The sequence below is a fragment of the Pantherophis guttatus genome, chromosome 2 (genome assembly GCF_059756535.1).
Source record: "Pantherophis guttatus breed Tessera chromosome 2, ASM5975653v1, whole genome shotgun sequence".
NCBI lineage: Eukaryota > Metazoa > Chordata > Lepidosauria > Squamata > Colubridae > Pantherophis > Pantherophis guttatus.
Genome location: NC_142064.1, coordinates 201,514,920 through 201,534,709, shown reverse-complemented (window position 1 = coordinate 201,534,709; position 19,790 = coordinate 201,514,920). Strand labels below are relative to the sequence as shown.

Here is a 19,790-nt window from a genome sequence, read left to right as displayed (position 1 = left end):
TTATAAATTTCATTCTATAGTCACTATGAAAAGCTTGAAAAACAAAAGCTAATCAAAACAAGTGTTAGGAACAGAAAACTGCATTCCAAAAAGCTATGATTTAATATGCTTTACCACCCTAAAGACCATGGACACCCCTATATCCAGGCTGTTGAGCCTGGATAGCTCAACAGACAGAGCACTGTAATTTAACACCAGCTGTCTGCAATTAAAGTAAGATTGAATCTCGCCAGGTTCAAGGTTGACTCAGCCTTCCATCCTTTCTAAGGTAGGTAAATTGAGGACCCAGTATGTGGGGGCAATAAGCTGACTTTGTATAAATATACAAAAGTATGAAGGCTATTGCTTAACACACCGTAAGCTGCCCTGAGTCTCCGGAGAAGGGCGGCATATAAATCAAATATATATATGAGTTGGAGCTACAAAAAAACCTTGGTTACGTAGGGAAAACCTGGCTAGAAGAAAAACACACATAAACCTTACGAAGAAGTAAGAAAATTGATATTGTACCTTTACAGGGAGGATACATAAGATATGGGTGTGGCCTACTGATGAAAGCAAACGAGCTAGAAATGGATCTATTTAGGTCTCCCACCTAGCAGTAAGAGCTTGCTAGCTGTTAGAAAAGAAAAAAGCCCAGAATCGAGTGGATGTGATTCTACTGAGCTGGAGCTACAAAAAAAACCTTGGTTACGTAGGGAAAACCTGGCTAGAAGAAAAACACATACACACACACACACACACACACACACACACACACATATAAATATATAAATATATATATATATATATATATATATATATATATATATATATATATATACACACACATACATACATACATACATACATACATACATACATACATACATACATATACATACACACACTACTCCCAACCCTCTTCTGCATATTGTGCCATTTATTAGTCAAAGATGTACACTCAGTAATTCATAAACGTAAGCCCTCTCCCATTCCAAAAATGTATACCAACATTGTATGGCAAGAGAGTAATGTCAGCAACTTTGTCCCAGGAATAGATCAAACCCGAAGAATCTCCTTGAATGTCCAGCCGGATGAAATTATTAATGGATGGGAACTACTCTAGATGAGGGTGAGGCTGCACATGCTTGTGAATGTAGCCATCTTAGCTTTCCTCTGCTATCCCTAAGGCTACCCGCCCAAAACCTGTATGAGTTTAACACCAAAAGCTAGCAGGGCCACTCATTAAATTACAATGAGTGCTCATTATACCCAGTAAATGCTCATGGTGTTTTAATGAGTACAACAAACATTCTTCTGGGAAAAGCTCACTGCAATAAAAGCTTATAATAGGCCTACACAAGAAGTTATTTGAAAAAGGCAACTAATGGTAAGTACTTTCAATTTTTCATACTGCAAGTTTTGAATCAAGCATTCAGATTGAGAAGAAAGCATACAGTAGGTCACATAAACACATAAACCCACACAGACAGGCAAGACACCAGAATACAAACTGACAGCAAACAGCACTCTTTACCAGCACTGATGATGCTATACCTAGTTAGGATAATGAAACGTCTGCAAGAAAACAAGCAAGCTCAGAGAGCACCAAGGAGCCTTCAAACACATAACGTTTACTTACAGTATTTTACTTTGAGCTTCACGTAATCTCTTTCTTGGGCTTTGGGATATCTCATTTTTTTAAAAAAAATATCTGAAACCACTCCAAGAGGCATAGGCTACAACATTACAATTTTTTTTTATTTTTTATTTTTTATAGTTATGAGACAAATATTTCTGGGACTTACCCATAGTATTGCCCATGATGTTACAGTTTTCAGAGTCAAAAAAAAAAGAGAGACTTTGCAGATGGTCTCATGCAAGAATAGTATATAACTCAGCTGCAAACTGTGTTTTGTCAATAGAAAGTTTCAGTCCCCAATTAAAAGGTTCTTAGGCAGGAGTGCAGACAAAGTACTTGGCAGATGATAGCATAGATAGATAGAACTGTGACATATGCCAAATCAGAGTTGTAAATGTGTTTTGTCAAGTCTGAGGAGATCTAGAAAATGCAGAACTGGATGGTACACATTTTTGGGTTGGGATCTGAATCAGCAACTTATAGTGCTACTAGGCCAAACTGGTTAAGGACATACATGTTTAAAGCAGCCAAACCACGTTCATAAACCCAATAGCACAAAAGCTCTGGAGTTCTATTGAATATTGTCCATACCCATTATTTCTAAGGCAGACCCTTGTTTCACCAGACTATGTAACAGTTCTGCGCATATTGGAGGCATTTTTTAAAACTTTTGGTTCTTACTTAAGTGTCTCATTTCCCCCCACCCCTTAGTGTTTTAATTTTTATGCCCTTTTTATGCCCCACAATCGATCTAGCACATTTCAAGCAACTAGGGAAGGGTGATTATTTTGATATAGGAAAGGAAATGAAGGGACACTGTACTGTTGCTTTTATATAGATATTAGAATCTGTTTTATTTTCCCTCACTTGGAAAAACGTTCAAGTCATTCTGATACTTTCAATATATATCTTTTGCTTCTCTGATGTTGCAAAATTCTGGTACACAGCTAGTATGATATGATCCAAGCTAATTAATGCCCATCCCTCAGAATAATATAACTCTGGCTAAGATTTGAACATCAATAATTAAACAACCAAATGAACAAACAAACAAATATTTTTTAACTTACTCCAATCTCAGAATTTTAGTTCTATCCCTTAGTTTTAGACAAATAGCATTCTATAGATGTAGCTTATACTAGTAACAGTAGTGAGAATAATCTGCATTATATTGTGCTTTATATCTGGTCCTTCTCCTCCTTTTTTACTTTTAAACAGTTGGTTATTGTTTCATTCTATATTGGTCTTTGACTGAAATAAACCTTGATATGATTAAAAGTTCTGCTCATACTCTTCCTCATAGTATTCTTCACAGCAATACACACACACACACACACACACACACACACACACACACATTGTTTTTCTATCAAGACACCTAGAATCCAAGTAAGAGTATGGCTAGCTGATGAGAGCTAAATAGCTTGAAATAGATCTATACCAGTCTACCTTTATTTTATTTCTTTATCCAGCCTGGGTAGGAGTGACTGGAGCTGTCTTCAGTTCCGAAGGTGGATTGATTGGATCATGTGATAGACCTGTGGATGCAGGGGATGGGTCTTTGACTTTCTTTTGGGTGGGGAAAACTCAGGAACTTTCAGATTCAGGTTTTCCCAGATGTGCCAATATGATATCTCTAATAAAATGGAGCTTTGAGGAATTGCTAGCCTCTGAGTCTTCTTTAGTTGGGGGTGTTATATATCCTTTTGCAACTCTACAATATTGCATTAGTTTCATTGTATCAGGCATTACAAATGACTTCACAGATACACTTTAACAGATGACTTGCTACACATCTAGCAATGGACAGATTTACTGGGTTGTGAAGATTGGAATGACCAAGGAGAATGTAACAGTTTTATAATAGAAGTGAATGTTGTACACATAAACTAACATTTGGATCCTGTACAGCAGTATGAAGATAACCTCAAAATAAATGCATCTGGAAAACCCTAAGAATCTAGCTTTCAAGCATGGGAACATATGATTTACTGCTTGTATGCACTAATTCCAAAAATACAATTCAAAATAAGCCAGGTCTCACATGTTGTCTTTCCTTATCATCACAGTGGTTTAGAATGATTTTACAATTAATACTATCTCCTAGACATTTGCAACAAGATAACTGTCCTGATATGGGTTTCACTAAAACTTGATAGAAAATGGAAAGAAAAAGGAAGGGATGTAATATAACATGATTATTCCCATGAAGGTCTTCTACAAAATTAAAAAGAAACACACACTTGCATTTTAGACAGTCAATGAACATTTTCTTTACAGATTTGTCACAGGATTGTTTTTCAGTCATCTCCCCCCTATGAATTTTCTATGGAAAGATGATGATGATGATGATGATGATGATGATGATGATGATGATGATGATGATAATGATGATGATTCATCATCGCACAGTCAGCCAGATGTTCAGACTGGGTTTGGCATTTTTGTCTACCTATTGAGTCCTTACCAAGGACCAGGGATAGGCAAATTTGGATGTTTGATGGTATAGATATCGTCACAAGATGGAAGTAGTTCCAAGTAAAGCCACCTTCTGCAATTGACTGATGGAAAATTTGTCAATGCCTATGGTGTTCAAGTGATGCTCCAGTTGTTTTGGGACTGCACCCAAGATGCCTATTACTATTGGAACTACCCTTGCTTGCCTTTGCCGTAGTCATTCTATTTCTATTTGTAGGTCTTTGTATTTTGTTATCTTCGCCAGTCTTTCTCTTCTCTTCTCTTCTGCTGTCTCCAGGCACTGCCACATCCACTATCCAGACTTTTTTGTCTTTCTTATCAACAACTGTTAAGTCTGGGGTGTTATGTGGCAGGTGCCTGCTATCTGGTTCTGAAGTCCCAGAACAATTTAACTACTTCATTTTCTATGACTTTTTCTATTTTATGGTCCCACCAGTTCTTGCTTACAGGCAAATTATATTTCTTGCAGATCTTCCAATGCACCATTGTTGCTACTTTTGATGATGATGATGATTTTCCTTTTATCCTCAAGGAACAGTGAATAGTGAAGACTGTTTTTCAGTCTTAAATACATAACAAAGGAAATCACACTGCCCCAGTGGCATTCTCTTTCACTATATATCCACCAACTTTTAGGTCACTCACGTAATAATAGTGTAGGACAGTGTTCATTTTTAGGAATTATTCTAACCTTTTCCTCTGTGATAAGGTTTGCTGTATAGACAAATTTGACAATTTTCCTCTCCAGCAAGGAAGATAGATAACTGTACTTTTTATTATACTGACAACTAGGACTGAAAATAATGTAAAGTATGAAAACTTAGCATTGCATTCTGTTTGTTTTTCTGTCTCATTTTCTTACAAACAAGTATTTTCAAAGGTCATCAACTATCTAGGGGAAATGTTTATTTCCTAAGCTGGACCTCTAACTCAAGAAAGCCTTTGACAGAATGCCTCATGATATTTACCTTACTGAAATGTTAAAATATGACTAGATGATCTCACCATTTGATGGACGCAAAGTTGGCTGAATTATTGCACTGAAAGAGTGCTCGCCAGTCACATATCCCCCACTCCATTCATCTGAAGAGAAATATTGAATAGAATTCCACAGGATTTTGCATCCTGTGCTGTACAATATTTTCATCATTAATGATAAAGTTGGCACATGACAAAACTGGGTGGAATGGCTAATACCTTAGATGAAAGGGAGGAGATTTTAAAAGAACTTTCAAAAGGGCTTGCTTTAACAAATTATAAGAGTCATAGTGACACAGTGCTTAGAATTCCATATTGCAGGCTCTGCCCACTTCTAAGAATTCGATCCTGACTGACTCAAGGTTGATTCAACCTTCCATCTTTCAGAGGTCTCTAAATGAGGACCCAGATTGTTGGGGGAAAGATGCTGACTCTGTAAACTGCTTAGAGAGGGTTGTAATGCACTCTGAAGTGGTATATAAGTGCTATTGCTATAACATGATATAATCAGCTGCTGAGTTTTAAGTAGAGTAATATAATGGCTGACTTTATACAATGCTTTCAAAATTTAAAAACCAAAGGCTAACCTTCATCTGGTACTTTAATCTATGCACACAACTGACTTTAAAAGGAGAAGGAGGAGTATAGTCTGAATCAGTGGTGGGTTTCTACCAGTTCACCCTGGTTCGGACAAACCTGTAGTGGTGGCGGCTCCGCCCACCCACCCGGACATCATCATGGATGCTCTGTGCATGTGCACGCTCCTGATTCTGAACCGGTAGCGAAGGTAAGTGGAACCCACTACTGGTCTGAATGTATGCAAATGCGTGAAAGAGTGGAAAACAGAATATATGCAGTAGAGTCCTATAAGCTTGAGGTATTCCCCATTTTTTTCTGGTTAGATTCTTTAAAAACTGCCTTGGAAGAAAGAGAAGGGAAATTTAAGCCTCGAAGCTACTAATGAAGAAAGCCAATACACTGCAAAGCATCGTGTGGAACTCTTAAACTTCAAAAGGTTCAGTGACAGACCCACAAGGGAATATTTAGGTGGTTGTCCAAGGTGTGGAGTGGAACTGTTAGAAATTTTATCTGCTTTATTTTAGATTTTTTTTTAAATCTTGCCTTTATTATTTTTATAAATAACTCATGATGGCAAGCATATCTAATACTCCTTCTTCCTCCTATTTTCCCACAATACTGTGAGGGCTGAGAGAAAGAGAGTGACTGGGCCACAATCAACCAGCCTAAGACAGAACTAGAACTTAAAAGTTATCTGGTTTCTACTCTGATTCCTTAATCACTAAACCAAACTGGCTACTGGGAGAACTCCAGAATTAAAGTACAGATCCACTAATCATCATGTGAATTAAGAAGAGAGAAAGTAGATCCACCTCAAGTCTTGGCTACGACTAATGCCTGAGCTCATTTTAACCATTCTTGAGATCCAAATGGTTAACTACTATTACAGCTGTATACCCTAACTTTAAAGCCTGGGGAAAATTTGTTATGTTACAAGTCTTTTCAAGCAAAATATCATCTACTTACAATTGTGAAATTCATAACTTTGAGAATCCAGATGGTCATGGCAAGATTCACCAGGATTAGAATCATTAGAAGTAGCACAAAGAAATAGAGGCACCTCTTCCGCCAACCATAAATTCCCACTTTGTATACATGTGGTCCTTCTGAGCTCTGCATGGTGCTTCTCTGGGCATACTGTTCTTGAGGCATCTGGAAAAGAAAATATAACCAGACATCATAGGCATAAATTGTAGACATGATGAGACTATGTATTCCTTTATTTAAATGATTAAAATGGCTGCCCATCTCACAGCAGTGACATGAGGCCGTATACCAGGATAAAACAATAAGCATGCCACAAATCTCTAGGTGACCAAGGTTAATACTATCATCCTAATTACAAGGGTGAAAGGGTAACAAGGGTCAGGACAATCCAGATGTATGGAAGAATGCTTTTTTGAGTGCAGGCACAGTTTGTAGGTCCAACAAGATGTTACTTGGCATATGTCCGCTCCAAGATCTGGTGACAGAAACAATGGAAATTCTGAAAATAGCCTCTTAGCAAGTGAATATATAATAAAGCATTTTGGAAATACCTGTGTAGATAAGATACTCTTTTTTTGGCTTCTTGGCTGTAATGCAAATAGAGATTCATTACTGAGCTACAGAAGCCTAATTTTTAAAAAAATGTAGGAGAAAAAAAACATTTATTGTGTCCTCCTTTCTTACTTATTCTTTTTTTTTCTAAAATGCAAACCCAACCTCCCCCATCTAAAGATGAGATGGGAAATAATTTAATTTGGTCTATATTGATAAAATGAATCGACCTAATTCATGCTTGCCAGAGTAAAAAAAAAAAAAGGACCTGTATACAATCATTACTCATATTTCATCACTCTCTTGATTTTGCAATTATATTTTTCGCTAGTACAAAAATTATTTTTTTAAAGAAAAATATATGTTAAAGGATATTCTGTATGTCATGGAAAATAATGTGGAAATATACAAGTCAGTTGTTTGTCAGTTTTTAATTTTTAATTTATGTACTAACCTTGAAATCAAATAGCATGGATTTATGAATATAAAAATATGTGAGATTGATAATAAACAATGAAAAAAGGGATCAATCTAGTTGTATTTGGGTCAGAAGCAACCAGGAAACAAAAGGAGTGTAGTAAGGGCTCAAACTGAATGAAACCTTTATGTGAAAATTGAGAGACCGACCCCTATCCTGAGGTCAGAAAGAAAACAACCATATATCCAATGACTGGCAAGGCCCAGAAGGCCTAGACTTTAAAGTCTGGAGTAGACATAAATGAAGAGCTTGATTTCTGTGTTTTGTGGGGGATGGGCACACTTTCTGTGCAAATACAGCATTTAAGTCATGAACACTATGAGCCTACAATAAAGCATAATCTAGTCATGTCTTCCCTCCGAACTTCTGCTCTAAGCAGATTGCTAAATGTCTGGGCAGTCAAGATTTATAGCTGAACCTACTAGGAAGTCTGACCAGGGCTCTGTATTAGACTGGGAAGCAAAGTAAACAAATGTGAAACATCTCTATGATAGCTTTATGAAGATGAACTGCAGATGCTATTTCTAGTTCTCCTAGAGATTCCCCTATTAAGTCATTTGTTTCAATAACTTTACTATATATGGTTGTATTATAGACGACAAATGAACAATAATTACTTAAAAAGAAACAAAACAGAAAAATATCAAAATGTTCAAACATCTAGAAATTGTACAAGATGTTTGCTTGTTTTTCCATTCTATATTGCTTCTAAGCTATTAAATTCACTCAGAATGTTGCTCAGTCTTTACTTTTTCCTCCTTCAGGGAAGAACTCACATTCTTTTTTCCTGACTAGGCCTGCTCAGTTTGAGTTAGTTTTAACAGGGATTTTAAGGTTTTCTTTTTCTTTTAAAATTATTTTCAGTTGTCTTAATTGCCATATAGGCCGAAATCCTAAATGCATGTGTATGCCTTTAAGTTGTTGTTGACTGCTGGTGATGGCCTGGACTGATAGGGACTTCCTGGATTTTCAGGTTTTCTTGGCAATGTTTCTGGAAATGGTTTGGCATTGCCCTCTTCTTTTGAGGGCTGGCTGACAGAGACTAACTGGCTGAAGTTCCCTCACCTGGCAAAGATACAGTTAGATGGAGAGATAGGTCTGGTTTGTGTGTTTTTGTGTGTCCATAGAAGTGTGGGAGGAGAGGTTAAGAGAGCTCTCAGTGATCTTACCAAGAGCTTTCACTAAGAAGAATCATCAGTGGATGAAAAGCAAGGGTGGACCTGTCCTTCCATGCTTTTATGGACCACCCAAAACACACAATCTATACATGCCTCTCTGTTCAATTGTATCGTTACCAGGGACCCTCAATCTACAAAAATGCTAAAGAATTGGCAAAAAATCTTGGACAACTCATAGAGGGAAATAAATATTCCATCAACTCCCTGCTGTAGTGCCTTCAAAGAATCAAAGATGTGACAATAAATGAAGATGAAACTGTGATCTTATTTAATGTCACAACACTCTTTACATCCATAGACCTAGAACTAACCCAACAGGATCCAATCTGAGTTGGTCACTGGGATCAGAGGTTTATTCTTCCAAGCTTTTGGATTTGTGCTGGAGGGTTCTCTGGGAACTCTCCAGGATATGTGCTAAACAGTCCATGACAGTTCTACTACATAGTACATCTGCCCTAACCAAATATACCAAGATTGAAATACCCAGAATCATGGATCTCATCAGCCTTTGCCTAATCACATACTTTTAGTTTTGTGGACAAATATATCAACAAATCAAAAGAACCCCCATTGAATCACTGCTTTGCCTAGAATCTATAGCACTCCCACAGATCCAAAGTATGGATCTGATATGTAGATGATACCTTTGTCATAAAAAAAGAATCAACTAGAGAACACACGCAAAACATTTTCAAAGGAATAAAATTCATAATAGAAAAAGAAAACAACAACATGCTATCCTTCTTGGATATCCTCATCAGCAGAGGCAATGATGATGATGAAATTAGAAAGATAAGTCTGTCATAAAATTACCTAGACTAACTCAGTGGTCCACTATCAAAGTAACACCCTAACCTCCCACAAGATAAGCTGTGTAAGAACATGTAAGAACGCTACTTAAACAAGTACAAACACACTTCACCAACCCTGAACAGCAGAAAAAGGAAACCGATCATCTATACAACATCTTTCAAGAAAATGGATACCCAAGCAACTTTGCTCACTCAACCCAATGAAGCACAACCAATACAAGCTGTGAAAAGTATAATACTGCTATACATCAAAAACATATAAGAAACAACCAACAATTACAACCTCATGGCATCACTGTAGCACTCAAACCAACTAAAGCCCTGAAAAATATCCTAAGTAAATCAAAAGACCCACAAGACCCAGAAGAAAATACAAAGAACATACAGTATAAGGACTGTAACAGCCAGTATATGGGATAAACAGGCATCCATGAACACCAACCAGCAATAAGAAGACATGATGAAAACCCCTTAATTTCACAAGACATGGATACAAACTAACATCAAGATTAACACTAGACCAGCAATCAAGAAATAAACACTCCAGTCAAGGAACTATCAAACTCTGATATCAAGCTAACAACAAATAACATCCTAATGAAGGGACCAAGACCAACACTGAGAAGGCAGGCCAGTAGTATATAAAATGAGAGCAAACCCAACTCCTTTCTAGCACTGATGATGTTACCTAGTTTGATAATGAAACGTCTGGAAAAAAACAACCAAATTCAGAGAACACCAAGGACCTCACATATAGAAGAGTCCTAACCAAAAATTTAGTGGACCATCTATTGCAATTGCTTGAACTCTGAATGAGACTTGAACATGTCACGCATTTCACCTGCTAGCCCTCCCAATCACAGCAAAGATCATTAACCAATGTTAAGATAAATAAAGTAATACATGTTACCATTGAAAGAAAGTATCCCATAAGGCAATAGGACCACCATCATTATATTATCTATTAAGTAACTGCTATTGTTGCCTGAAACATGCTGCACATCAGGAAGCAATGGATGGATTCCAATGTTACTATCCACTTATATAAATTCTTTCCCTGAGTACGATTTTGTACCTTCAAAGAACAGAGGGAGGGTGAATGAGGAGCGTCAGAGGGAATAGAGAACACCTTATTGTGTGAGTAAATATCCAGTTGTGCAACATTTAATAGAATAATGAATCCATTCTGCTGTTGTAGTGAGGTAGAAGTAAGATTAAAATACTGAAGAAACATCTGAAAATTAAAAACATATGAACCCCAATATCTGAAATGACACCCATTCATTCTTTTGATATATGACATGTGGAAATATTATCATAGGTCCATAAATATAACAATATTTATGGAGCTATAGTGGTTGGAAGAGGTGATGGAGCTTCTACTGAACAATATTAGGCTGCTTACTAGATACCTTAAAGTAGAAGACAGAACTGAAAATATATTTGGCATATGCTCATTAGCAGGATTCTAAGCAAAAAACTGCAGTCTATAGATGCTTAATGAGCACCTAGGCTATCAGTTAACTTAATCAAAATGTAAATGAAATAGAAGAGCTTATGTTTGTCCTTTATCTCTGATTTCAGAAGGCAATTAGTTCTCAGATTGTAAATAATACAATCCCCATGCTCTATGCCAATAATACAATCACAACTAAACAATGAAAATTTCAAATAGGGTTAGTTCTAAATTAACAGTCTGAATTCTGCGTGCTTGTTGCCTCTTCTTCAGCCCAGACAGAGAAGTAAAATGCCATGACCAACTTAGGCAAAGAATCTGCAACACTTAACTTTATTTATAATCAGCCCAACGAAAGGAGGACAGCTTCAGGTCTGCTCTAAGCAATAGGAAAGAAAATGGCAAGATGCCACAGAGAGGCTGATTGAAGCTGTAATCTTTTACCCACTTAACTGGGAATAAGTCCATTCAACTCAGTGACTTTACTTCTAACCCTTTAGCAGTAAATCTCACTCTTTGTAGCTTTTTATAATGTCTAAAGCCACAGTAGTAAGATTTATTCTGGTGGCAATTGTATATAATGTCATTGGTAGGTTTCTGTCTTCTGAACCTGTGTGTGTGAAAAGGAATATTGGTGGTTATTTGATTAGGAAGTGTTAATTGCCTAAGAGTTGTGCTAATTGCAAGGCTTGTGCAAGGGCATTATTAGAAAGATAGATAGAAAGAAAGAAAGACATAGTTTCTACACATGAAAGAGATGGCAGAATGTTATTGACATACCTGTTTTTTTGAACTTTTTCTTCATTGAAAAAAATATATCAGCACGTACAAGAGAAAACACTAAAGCAGAAAGAAGAATATAATATCCCACTATTTAGCAAGTAGAAACCTGAATCTATCTTATTTGGGGAGGGGGGGGGTGAAGGAAACTAAGGGTGGTTTTTTTCTTCTTCTTCTTTTTTTTTAGATTCCACTTTCCCCCTGGAGTTATAATGACAACTTGATATGCACAGAAAGAACCTTGTTTACTCCTACAGAAATATCACATGACAATTTGATGGGATGTAGGGGGTGAAAAGTGAATGCAAAATTAAAGTGATAAAATTGTGACAAGAATAAATGGACTGGAAAAATGCTCCCCCCCACTTTTTTTTAAAAAAGTTAACCATACAGATATTTTAAACTACATGCAAGTCTACATAAATAAGATTCTTGAATTCCAAAGGGAGTGAAATTCAGCTTATGAATCTTGCTTATGAAGCTTATGAATTCAGAATATGAATCTTGACTAAATAAGTAAGCTCTGTTTTTCCTCTAATGGGAAAGCCTCTCAGGAAAATGGCTACAGGCAGGTATAGGATTCTTTACAGATCGTACAGTAGACTCTAAACCTAAGGTTGCCAGGTGTCCACTATTTGAGCGGACAGTCTTCCTTTTTCACATTATGTTCACTATTTTTTTTCACAAAATAGTGGACATTTTTTTTATTCAAAAGCTTTATGATGAAATTAAAATGTAATTTAATATTTTACATATTATTATAATATATTTGATGTTTTGAATTTTAAGTAAAGTTTTGAAGTGATTATTTTAATACGTGTTAAAATGTTTGTAAGAAAATATATAATTTAATTGCAATTTTTTTTTATTTTTTTACTACTTAACCCCCCCCCCCCCGCTTGTCCGCTATTTTTTGGAAGCAGACCTGGCAACCCTATCTAAACCATGTCATAAAAGAAACATGTTGCGCTATATGGAGTTTTCCCATAATTCTTGACCACATACAGAAATATTTTACTGCAAGAAAGTTCAGTGCAATGTGAAGTTAAAATATCTCTTTAAAAATATTATAATATTAAGTGGGCTACTCCAAATTTTATGTATTTGCTGCCTGAAAAGACAGATTGTAATGTAATCAGCAAGAAAACAATATATATGACTTTTCATATATTTATGTGCGGTTTTGATTTCTCTTCTGGGTATATTGTGTGAAAAGACACTTTTAAAAAAATTACTCACAGTCATTTTATTTAACAGATTAACAGAGTTGGAAGGGACTTTATAGGTCATCTGGTCCAACCCCCTGTTCAAGCAGGAGACCCTACACAATTTCTGACAAATGGCAGTCCAATCTTTTCTTGAAAGCCTCCAGTGATGAAGCTCCCACAACTTCAGAAGGCAAACCTTCCATTGGTTGATTGTTCTCACTGTCAGAAAGTTCCTCCTCATTTCTAGTTGAGTTTACACTTTGTATTTTTTATACAGGAAATATATTTTGCAGCAAAAGACATAGTGTTTTAAAATTGCCCTGCTGAATTTAAAGAAGGTCCTTCAAGTATCAAATATAGCCCTAATTGACAGTTAAGTTTTATTTACTTCACAATTCGTAATATATTTTGATATCCATGTGCTATTTATTTTTGATTTAAAAAATACATAGACTACAGTCAGATGTATTCACCTTTGTATTCACCTTTGTATTTCATTTAAATATATTTTTATATGAAACTGTCATCTCTCCCATAATTTCAATGAAAGATATCATAAATGAAAGAAACATCAGATTCTGTAATTCAGAATTATTACTTTTAATTCAAAAAGTATTTCTCAGGCGTCTTCTTTTATCAGCTTCTATTTTTTATTTGATTTCCTGTTCCAAGAGATTGAAATATTTTTTTCCTGACTGTAGAAACTGATGTTGGTGTTCAATGAATTGAGATTCTTAAGCTAAAAACAACAGTAACAAAAAAATGCAAGTACAAAATATACAATTTGTTCTTGGGATACTGTAGTTATCACCAAGTCTGCTGAATACCCTTGTGTATCTCTAAAGGAAAGAGGGAGGGAGGGAGGGAGGGAAGAAAGGAAGGGAGGGAGGGAGGAAGGGAGGGAGGGGGGAGGGAGGGAGGGAGGGAGTCTGCGTAAGAAGTCAAACCATGAAAATAGATCTGGTGACAAAATATTTCAGAAGTCATCAAAAAGAAATGGGGTGAGATGGGGTGTATTGATTGTTAAACTGACTGTGAGTAGTTCAATACCTCTGATTCAAGAGATCTGTCTGTTCACAGAGAAAATGAAGGTTATTAAACTAAATTTGGTTTGTCCAATTCTGCCTAACTGGTTTTTATCGTGCACTACAGAAATGTGCATGTTTGAATTTTTTATTTATTTATTTATTTATTTATTTATTTATTTATTTATTTATTTATTATATTTCTATACCGCCTTTCTCCCGTAGGACTCAAGGCGGTGTACAGTCAAGAAAAATATAGACACACAAACATCATAAAATTGCTAATTAAAATTATTACTTAGTTTGGTCAATTAAATAAAACCCAGAATTAGATAACATTTAAAAAATCATTCACATGTTCGTATGTTTAGCCCCACCTGTTGGAACATCAGGGTCTTGAGGGCACGGCGGAAAGCACGGAGATCAGGGATATTCCGTATCTCCGGGGGCAGTTCATTCCAAAGGGTTGGAGCCCCCACATAGAAGGCCCTCCCCCTGGGAGTCGCCAGTCGACATAATTTGACTGACGGTACCCTGAGTAGTCCCTCCCTGTGAGAACGAACTGGTCGGTGGGAGGCTATTGGTGGCAAAAGACGGTCTCGTAGGTACCCAGGTCCTAAGCAATGGAGTGCTTTAAAGGTGATAACTAACACCTTGAATCGCACCCGGAAGACCACCGGGAGCCAGTGCACTACAAAAATATTTTCATGTTTTACATTCTTATATGTAAGCACAAATGTGCACTCTAACGTGTTTGTGATAAGTGTAAGTGTGACATCATAGATATGGAACTGGCTGTAGTTTTCTATTATGTATACATTTGTAAACCTTCACTGTTTTGTAATACAATGTTAGGAAGTCTCCAACAGCACCAGCTGTCCCTTTAGGAATGGGGCCAGTGGAATGTTAATTCTCAACTCTGCCACGGACAACTCTTCTTGCTCTGCACACATAGACTCATAAGGTTGCAAGTGGAACAGAGTTCAGATGTTCTATTATATCCCACTTGAGGCACCACAATTGAAAAAAGGACAAACCAGAGTCAGTTCAGAAGAGGACTATCAGGATGGTAAGGGATCTGGAAGGCAAACCCTATGAGGGTCTGGATAAGTTTAGCCTACAAAAAAGACAACCAAGGGAATATATTTATTTACTTACCTCCTTAATAAATTTATAAGGCTGCCCATCTCATATACACGACTTTGGGTGCTAATACAAGTAGTCTTTGACTTACAACAGTTCATTTAGTGACTGTTTAAAGTTATAATGGAACTGAAAAAGTGACTATTTTTCACACTTATGACTGTTGCAGTATTTCCATGGTCACATGATCAAAATTTGGACACTTGACAATTGGTTGATATTTATGATGGTTGCAGTGTCTTGGGGACTACAAGCAAAGTCAATGGGGAAGCCAGGTTTACTTAACAAGTGTGCTACTAATTTAACAGCTGCGATGTTTCACTTAACAACTATGGCAAGGTTAGTAGTAAAACTCACTTAACAACTGTCTCACTTAGCAACATAGATTTGGAGCTAATTGTGGTTATGAGTCAAGGGCTACCTATAAATAAAATGGTATAAAAATAAGTAATAAAAAAAACAAAAATTAGAAACAACATAAATAACATTAAACAGTAGCTGAATGCTCATGACATCACATCTTCAATATATAACTATGACCAAGAAACTAGCTCACAATACAACCAGGGCCCCAGTCCTAATAGCAAAGTCAGATTTTTAATATGCTCCAAAAGGCCAGCAGAGTCAAGGCAAATCTAATCTGGTATAGTAGCAATCTTTTACATAGAATTAAGTTTAGAACTAGCAATCTGTTCTAGGAAGATATAAATATTCAAGTAATGCAACCAATAACAATACAAGAGTTTGATTATTTTTTATTAATAGGTAGATATTTAGCCATTGTCCTGAAATTATCTTGCTTTCTTTTCTTATGGATTATTGCTTGGGCCTGTTTAATTTCCAGCCCAGCCATCAAAACAATTTAAACAAACATGTTAGTTCTAGATACTCTGTAGAGTATTCTTTTTCCTCCATTTGATTTGATTGATGTATTTTGCTTAATTTATTTTATAGTCTGTATTATATTTTATAGTCTGATTATCCAGACCCCATATCTCTCATTTAAAATTAACCCATCAAATATACCCATTTTATGCCTTTATTTATATCTACAGGCGTTATTTCTCTTTAACCCATTTTGTTAATAATAATTTCTTAATAGGATTTAAACTATTTTATGGAGTGATCACTTGTTTCTTTACTTCACCTAGTAACGTCTTTTTGCTATTTTATCTAAAAGTTGACTGTAAAAACTCCTTTTCCTATACCTCTCTAGTTTTGGTTTTTCATTCTGCTCATATATCCTAAAGTATTAATATCAGCACAGTTTACACAGTTCTATAGCCCAGTTTAACTGCTGCCGATTAATGCATAAATATGGCTTCTGCTGCCCATATATTATTAATTCAGCTTTTTATTTTAATACAGCTTTGCCTCTTAAGACAAAGTAGGGCAAGGGATATGCTCAGAGCAGAAGAAAAATACATGTTGAACAGATCTGAGAAAAATAAACTTTTCTGCTACTGCAGTCTGAGTCTAGACAAACAAAAAAAATGGAAGGGTGGTTTCAAAGTACTTCTCATGCTGTGCAACCACTTTTAAAGAAACAGCAAACAGGCCAGCTAAGGTTTAATGGTCACTGGTGAGGAAAGGCAATAAACTTTAATGCTCCAAAATAGGGCATGGAGTAACAAGACACACATTCACTTGTCATTTGCAGGAGAGAAGCCCGACTTTTAAAATATTGCCAAATATTTATTTGGCAAAACATCTCATGAAATGAAAAGTAGCAGGTGGTGTTGAACGGAGTAGCTCAGAGAAAAATAAAGTTTCTCCAAAACTTTTTTGAATTGTAGGATACTGCAATTCTATTATAAATAATTGTATTATTTTGCCCCAATTCTGGGTAACCACAGAAAAATAAATAGGATTGTAGCCTTATTGCCTTGTGATTTACAAATGTACTTTTTTACTTTTAAAAAAAATGCTCCAAACTACTCAGCCTTTGCCTCACGGTCTCTTTGTAAAGTAGCTATATCTGAATATTGTAGCTGCATTGATAGCAATTTGTGAAACATACTAGTTGATCACATATTCTAACAGTCAGAATTGTCCAACTTTCTCTAGCTCATCCATAAACTTTAAAAACAGTGTTATGTACTGTTGGGTGGAAGGTTTGACAAGTATGCATGCCCACTTAAAGAGAAAGCCTCCCCTCCCACCCTCTCTGCAAGAACTTCAGTAGAAGTTGGAAAGATAATCAGCCGATCCCCTCTGTGAATGTAGTGGTAGATCTCCAACTTCTTTCTCCGTTAAGTGAGTAACCCAATGGGTCCCTAATACTTGTAAAACAAAAGAGCAGCAATGCCCAAGAAAGCTGTATTAAGAAAGAACAAAAAGCCTCTTACCTCTTCTGGGGGGAGAGCCCAAAGAACACAACAAAATCCGGGATATGCCAAAAAGGGGGCAAGAGGGAAGATGCCGTGTTGCTTTCAGAGGAGCACAAGGCCTACCCTGGGTTCAGAAGCTGCCCCTGTCAGATTTTCCAGCAGCAGAACCGTGGCCAAGTCCCTGCCCAGCCCGAAGAATTTCCTGAACAGCATTCCCCTTCTTTCTCTAACTGCTTTGAAACCACACTCTGTCTTTTACTTCAATGAGGCTTTGTCAGGCCAAGTTACAGCTACTGGTCTGGCTCCAGATAGCAATTGAAAACACATGTGTTTTGCATGAAAGCCTCCCCACATACTATCGTGCCTCTGCGCCAAACACAGGGGACTGGCATGTTTTGCATTTGGAAGGCTAAAGCCAATCATTTCTGCAACAACTGTATATGCTATTTTTATTTCAAGACTGCTCTACGCTTCTCTTTTATTTTAGCCTTGCAAAACCAAAAGAAACTTTTCTTAGTGTTAACTTCTTTCCCTGACCAAACCTGCAAAGAGAGATTCAGATTCTTATGCAGTCCACCACCTCCCTTTACCTAGCTTTCTCTTGTGTTTTAATTTCAATTGCGTAAAGCAAGGTTTATTTTTAGAAGCTCTAGGCTCTGCTCAACACATTGCTGTGTATCCTAATCTTGACATGTAGCAATGTAAGCTGAATATACTAAAAATACTACAATTATGCCTGAGCACTTGGATTCTTCTGTCTCTCACAATAATTCCCAAAACAGCTTTTTTTAGATTGCCTGTAGGAAAGTTTTGGTTTAGCTTAAATTATGGGAGAGACATATGCTTTATATTTTGTCAAATGGCTCTCCTTGATCTTTTTCAGTTCCCTATGATACCATAGATCTAGATTTGCTTTTTAAAAATACTTTATTTTTCTGTTACTTCAGATACCTATATAGATAATATACTGTACAGATCCCGCTCCTCTTCTCTCCTCTCCTCTTCTCTTCCCACCAGAAGGGGGGAAAAAAGCTCCTTACTTGAAAAATCCCAAGCAGATAATTATCCATTTTTTAAAAAAATACTCATTTTTCCCAGTGTGTTGTCATTCAGTGGATCCCTACATATTAGTCAGCCTCTAGATGGCTGGATGAAAGTGGTACTTATTTCATATTTATTCCACATGTATGGAATAAATACACATTCAAAGGAAATAGTGAATGGTACTATTTCTTACTCATTTTCTAAACTCTGCATGGCATTGCTTAATCTGATAGGAAGTAGTAGGACGGGGAACATTTCTATGTCTTTTCACGCTGTCCAAAAATTTAGAAATTTTACAAAAATATTAAATCTAATGGAACTGTCCTGTTTACCTTATGAAGGAGAAGACCAGTTCTTCTAAATGAATCTTCATGCAAACTTATATTTGTAGCAAATAATTTTGGTTCAGCTAACATGAACATAAGATTTTTAAATAACATTTAAAAGTGTTTGAACATACCTGTCAGCCAACTTCACATCTCAGTTAAGGTGGCTGCTATCTATGGAGTTCTTTCTATAGTGAAGATTAATTTTGCAAATAATATAACCACGTAATAAATATAAACTTATGATTCACACACTATTAACCAAACAAATCCATCTATGCATTTTAAAGGCCAAAAGATTTAGATAAGGCCAGGAATCTCTGTCCTGCATACTGAATAATGACTATAATATTCTCAGAGGGATGGTGATGGAAGCCATTGTACAGTCTACTACATGGAGCATGACGTAAATAACATCAAAAGATCTCTCTGCTCTGAAAGCTTAAGGGAAGATTGCCAGCATGTGTTGTGGCCCGCCAGTGGCCTGCACGGATCATGGCTGATCCTGACGACGAGGAGGCTGGTGTGGTGTCGCGCCAGCAGCCTGCACAGCCGGCGCTCGCGTCGGACAGCGAGGAGGCTGAAGAGGATGTGGTGCCAGAGGCAGAGACTCAGCCAGGGCCTTCAGAACCTCCAGAGGCTCCTTCAAGTGGAGAGAGCGAAGTGGAGGAGCCTCTTCTCAATGCTCGAGCATGCAGGGTTGCCAAAAGGAAGGAGTGGCTACTCAGGAGGAGGAGGTCTCCTCGAGAGTAAGGCTTGAGGATAATTGGCCACTCCCTTAGCCTATTTAACACTCCCTTAGCCTATTTAAG

At 36.7% G+C, this 19,790-nt stretch overlaps 1 protein-coding gene across 3 annotated transcripts in view; it reads right to left on the bottom strand.

The window, feature by feature from the left end:
• Positions 1-19,790, bottom strand: part of SGCD (sarcoglycan delta) — a 452,437-nt gene that overhangs the window by 197,202 nt on the left and 235,445 nt on the right. For 2 of the 3 annotated variants that reach the window (XM_087887533.1, XM_060688502.2), the window contains one exon: positions 6,626-6,811. In XM_087887533.1, coding sequence (XP_087743659.1) covers positions 6,626-6,811 — 186 coding nt within the window. Of the gene's footprint in view, positions 1-6,625; positions 6,812-17,626; positions 18,231-19,790 lie in introns of those variants that run through there. The other variant, XM_034401701.3, reaches the window with a different exon arrangement.